We start from the raw sequence: 6,292 nt of genomic DNA, 5'->3' as shown, positions 1-6,292 counted from the left end.
TTGATGGCAAAACAACGTTTGCCGGGTCAGCTAGTATATATATATATATATATATACAGTAGGCCCTCGCTTTACACGGCACTCTGGGTACACGGTTCCCATACTACACGGAGCTAAAAATCCGACATCCCTCCGACTACACGGACTTCTTATTACACGGTATTTGGTCAACAGCCCATAAGTTCGTTGTGCAAAAGGGTATTGTTGTAAATTTTGTTATCGACTTTTATCTTTTAGACATGCCTGATTGTATAATAGCCGCCTAAGAACACGTTTGAGCTGATTACTGCGTCGCGCCAATTTTTGAATAAGGTGTCAATTTCGTCACGTCATTTACGTCATTTCGTCCGTATTTCTCCTACTTCAAGTTGTATTTCTTGGTCTCCATACAACGCGATAAAAATGGTGCGATTTGTACCAACTCTGAGTCTCTCATAACACGGTTCCCATACTGCACTATGTAAGGTTCCATAGAACGCACTACGAATTAGCCTGAATTGTATGTTAAATACGAGTTTCTTATAGCACGGTTCCTATACTGCACGGTACGCACTTGCCGCGTAAAGCGAGGGTTTACTGTATATCTATATATATAAAAGAGGATCGCCTTATGTGCTACCACTTATAACTCACGAACGGCTGAACCGATTTAGATGAAAATTGGCAGGGAGGTAGTTTAGAGTCAGGAGAAGGACATAGGATACTTTTTATCCCTTTATTTCATTCTAATTTAAAATTAATTATATATAATTAATGATAATTATTAATTATTTATAAACTATCCATGTATATAATTAATGATAATTATTAATTATTTATAAACTATCCATGTAGTTTATTCAATCTATGATACTATCAATGATTTCATCCATGACATTTGCATTCGATTGTCAAATGTCATTCGGTGTTTCTAACCTCTATTACCTCATGTTGAATATTAGTTAGTGAATGAATATTAGTTCTTGGTTTTATATATATATATATATATATATATATATATATATATATATAAATAAGGTGAAGTGAAGTTTCATTAATAATGCCGCGACCAAGACGATCGAATCTTTCCCGACAAAGCAGTAATGCAAGAAGACTGCAATATACTGTAAATGCAAGAACTGAAGAACAAGAAAGAATTGCACGTGAACAGCAACGCGAAAGAATGGCTCGACTTCGTGCTCGAGGTAACAACATAGATCAACAAATAGTTAACTTGCGATGCAGAAGAAGAAATTTGAATCGAGAAGCATTTCAATACGATTGCAGCTATGATTATAGCTTGCATCCTAGCGTCTGCATTGGTAAAATGGACGTAGTTTGCAAGTATTGTGGTGCATTGAAGTTTTCCCAAGAAACGCCTGGATTATGCTGCCTTAATGGTAAAGTCAAATTGCCATCGTTGACTCCGCCACCTGAACCATTGTATTCATTGCTTTGTGGCGAAACACAAGAATCACGCCACTTTCTTGCTAATACTCAAAAATACAATGGTTGTTTCCAAATGACGTCATTTGGAGCAGATATTATCGAAGAACGAGGATTTAATCCGACATTTAAGGTACTTATTTTTGTACCTATATAGAATGTAGTTAAAGAATAACTTACTTCATCTATTAGCAAATTCTTAACTTTTTCTCCCACCGAAAAAAGATTTTATAACACAGTTAATACTGTCGGGTTTTTATTTTGTAGATACAAGGACAAATTCATCATCGAATTGGATCATTACTACCTTTTGAAGATACACAGAATAAATTTTTACAAATATATTTGTCATTTATATTTATATTTATATTTATATTTATATTAATTTTGTCTCATCAAAAGACGAACTTATCAACAATGTATTTCCAGAAATTGTTTCTAATAGCAAAAATAATGAATGGTTGAGTGAGCGGGCAATTTTAGCAGCAAAGAATAAAGATGTAGATGACCTAAACCACATAATTCAAAATAAAATAATTGGAACAATGCTTTCATTCAAATCTATTGATTGCGTCACAAATGAAGATGAAGCCACCAACTATCCAATTGAATTTTTAAATTCTTTGGACGTGCCTGGCTTACCACCGCACAATTTACTCCTAAAGGTTGGCTCCGTAGTAATAATGCTTAGGAACATAAACCAACCAAAACTGTGCAACGGTACGCGTTTGGTGGTTACAAAATTGATGAACAATGTAATTTACGCTACCATAATGATAGGAAAATTTAAAGGTGAGGAAGTTCTCATTCCGAGAATACCGATGATCCCAACCGATCTGCCGTTTGAATTCAAAAGAATTCAATTTCCAATACGTCTCGCATTTGCCATGACCATCAACAAATCACAAGGGCAATCCTTTTTTCATACAACTCGTATAGCAAAAACGGCAAAAACAAAGTTGTATACTTGACTAGTTTTAAATTATATAAGGTTGTCAAATATCTCCCTTCCGCTTTTTTGCTCTAAGACAAAAAGGCGGAAGGGAGATATTTGACAACCTAATATTTTAAAGTATACCGAGTTACTGTAGAGCATAATGATGTTAGACAATATAGTAGATAGTTTAATTTTGTACAAATTTATCGAATATATAATTCATATTGAACAAATACTTTTAAAGTTATAGCACATATAAATCGTGGGTGCTCTAACTATTAGTATTAGGTGCTTACAAGTTTTCCTACGAAAATTACTTACTACAATTATGTCTGATAGATTTCAACTTGTATTTCACCCAAGATATGCCTAACTAAATTATTCCTCGACTGTCAAAAGTCACTTAGTACCAAAATTTCCCTTAATTTCTTAATTAAATTTCCACCAAGATCACAATCTCGATATCACATAACACTTATTAAATATTCTGTGTGAGTTTCACTAACGACACATCATTTTCCAGAATTTCCAAATTTCTGGTCGGAGTTTTCTTCATCTTAAATTACTCACTTAGGACATACACGTGTGTGTGTATTGTTGTGTGGGCACGAGGTAAGATTATTGTATTAAGAGCTTCTTGTAGAAGATGATGAAATTGTTTGGAAGGGACTTAAGAGGATTCGAATTTAATATATATTAGGATGAGAGGGATGGATTTCCTATGGGCGAGTTGCTGATCTAGATTTCTATGATATAGATCGATGTAAATATAGAAAATTCGGGACATTTTTTTGGTTTTTGTCAAAGAACTCAGAAATTTCATATGAAAGCTTCCTTTTCTGGTTAGATAGGGTAAAACTAGATAAATTTACAACTTTTCCTAGGAAACACTTTTTGTGTTCCGATATAATAGTTTTGAATAAAACGACTTTGAATTATTTTTGTATTCTGTATTGAATTATTACTTCAAAAAAAATATATATATAAAAATAAACTATATTAAATCTCGAGGTATTTTCCTTTTGAGCCTCTACTCAAACTTAAAAAAAAATTTTTAAACCCTAGAAGTTACAAATAAAAGAATAAAAAGCTTAGAATTATTATATCAGGCTTTAAAAACAATTAAGCATAATTTGGTTCGAAGATTGAAAGTATTTTCTATTTCAGGAAATATTGCGAGTAAACAAAGGACAAGTCTAATAAGTAGCAATTCGATAGACGTTCTAAGTTTTTTTAAATCATATTTCATTAAATAAAAAAACAATTAGAATGTTTAGAATTAATTAAAATTGCTCGGAACAGACAATACCCGAGTTTAGCTTAATAGTTTTTAATACTAAAATTGATATTAACAAGTATGTATCAACATGTATCTAATTTTTTTATTTAAAAAATTAAAAAATTTATTAAAAAAATTATGCAAAAAACGGCGGGAGCAAAGTTGTACAATAATTAAAAATATATTAAATTATCCAGGATACTCATATACATATACATATATACAAGTTATTTAGTAAAAATTAGTGAAAAGTGAATTTGAATTTGGTAAAGAAATTTTTTTTAATTATAGATTTTAATTTTTTTAAATTGTAGATTAATTAATTTTGAACAAATTTGTCGAATAACAAAGTATACAAAATAATTAAAAACATCAAATGTAATATATTTAATTAACAACAACCTCAAGAGTCCGATTAATTTAAACAAAATTTATGTTTTTCTACCAAATTCAAATTCAAATTACGCGCCATTTCACTAACTCCTCCTCCAATTTTTAATACTATTAAATTTTATTTTTCAGAAGTGTTAACACTGTCTTCGGATGCGCGCGCAACCCTTCACCTTTGGAGACTTGGAGACGACGATGATTTTAATGGACATAGTTTTTGTTTAATAAAATATTAAATTTGGCGTCGAACGTGTTGACTAGATTTTAGACAATAGTCAGTTATTATTTAGTTATTATTCGGAAATCGGACAGAAGTTTTACTGTGACTTTAAGTGCTAGGATTAAGTGGTAATTCGGTGTTGAAAGTGTTGGACAAAAATTGGATTTTAGTTCGGCATTTTTAGTTACAAAAAGTAAAAATGGCGAAGGCTTGGGGTGCAGAATTTTGTTCGAGCACGTGGACAAAGTAAGTTTAATTTTTAATTTATATATTGTAAAAAATAATTTGTATATATATATATATATATTTGATTAGTATCCTGGATTATTTATTATATTATTAATTATTGTACAACTTTGCTCCCGCCGCTTTTGTCAAACAAATCGTATTGCAAAAACGGCGGAACGAAAGTTGTACACCAATATGTTAATATATTAATTGGTTGTTATATTAATTTATATATTGTGAAAAATAATTTGTATATATGTATATATATATATTTGAGTATCCAGAATTATTTAATATATTATTAATTATTGTACAACTTTGCTTCCGCCGTTTTTTGCGTACAAATCGTATTGCAAAAACGGCGGAACAAAAGTTGTACGCCTAATTGTTATGTATTATTTGTGCCGTAACTTTTAAACCGTTTGCTAAAGAAAAATGGTCTAAAATTAATTAATCTACAATATTGTCTAACATCATTAAGCCCTACAGCAACTAAAAGTAAAAAGCGAGTAAAAATAAAAATATATCACGTGACACTAAAAAATATATCAAATGTACAACTTTGCCTATGCTGTTTTTGCAGAGGACTTGTATTGTAAAAACGGTGCGAGCAAAGTTGTATTTGAAAGTTACGATTGCTTGATAACATAAATTAATGTACATTGATGTATCGTCATAGTTAATGGTTAACTACTCAAAATTTTGTTAAGAAACATTTTATTTTCTAATTTTATTTCTAAAGCTTATGTATTGGAGAATATATTATCGAAATTTCACATGTCTATTCTGCATAGAAAGTCCCGACGAGCTTCTTAAAATTTACAAGTGCATTTTAACATAAATTAATAGTACATTGAAGTATTGACGAAGTTAAGTACAAATTACTCGAGAATTTGTTTAGAAACATAATCTTGTAATTTTATTCCAAAAGTATATACACTAGAGAATATAATTCCAAAATTGCAATTATTTATCCCGAATAGTAAGTCCTGACGAGCTCCCGAAATATTACGATTAATATATAACTTAAATTAAATACACATCGTGCTGTCTGCAAAGTTAAGTACAAATTACTCGAAAATTTGTTAAGAGACATATTTTTTTCTAATTCTATTTCTAAATTAGATATATTGAATAATATAATACCAAAATTTCAATTATTTATTCTTTACAGTACGTCCTGAAGAGCTCCTCAAAATTTACAAGTTCAGTATAACATAAATTATATGTTCATTCAGGTATCGTCATGTAATTGTAAATTACTCAAAATTTTTGTTAGGAAACATTTTATTTTCTAATTTTAGTTTAAAAGTGTATATTTTGAAGAACACCCTACCAAAATTTGAATTATTTAGTATACACGGTACGTCCTGAGAAGCTCCTCAAAATTAACAAGTGCAATATTACATAAATTAATAGTACAGGTATCGTCATGGTTAATTGTAAATTACTCAGAAATTCGTTAAAGGACATACTTTTTTATAAATTTATTTTTAAAGTGCATGCATTGAAAAATATAAAACCAAAATTTCAATTGTTTATTCTGCACGGTACGGCCTGAAGAGCTCCTCAAAATTCACAAGTGCAATTTAACATCAGTTAATAGTACATTGAGGTATCCAAATGGTTAATGGTTCATAACTCAAAATTTGTTAAGGAACATATTTTTTCTAATTTTATTTCTAAATTACATACAATGAATAATATAATACCAAAATTTTAATTATCTAGTCTATACGGTTAGCCCTGAAGAGCTCCTCAAAATTCACAAGTGCAAATGACATAAATTAATAGTACATTGAGGTATCATCAT

General features: G+C 30.1%; 1 protein-coding gene across 1 annotated transcript; it reads left to right on the top strand.

Annotated features, from left to right (window-relative positions):
• Nucleotides 1-1,058: 1,058 nt before the first annotated feature.
• LOC113381335 lies at nucleotides 1,059-2,090 on the top strand (the record flags this gene model as incomplete). The annotated part of the gene is made up of 3 exons (XM_026620284.1): nucleotides 1,059-1,558; nucleotides 1,693-1,768; nucleotides 1,828-2,090. Coding segments are annotated over exons 1-3 (735 nt in total), but the record flags the coding sequence as incomplete, so codon positions are not given.
• Nucleotides 2,091-6,292: the final 4,202 nt, after the last annotated feature.

Source organism: Ctenocephalides felis, unplaced genomic scaffold (assembly GCF_003426905.1).
Source record: "Ctenocephalides felis isolate EL2017-DRISC unplaced genomic scaffold, ASM342690v1 CF-g0.4_SCAFFOLD_02815, whole genome shotgun sequence".
Classification (NCBI taxonomy): Eukaryota; Metazoa; Arthropoda; class Insecta; order Siphonaptera; family Pulicidae; genus Ctenocephalides; species Ctenocephalides felis.
This window is presented reverse-complemented; position numbering and strand designations above follow the sequence as displayed.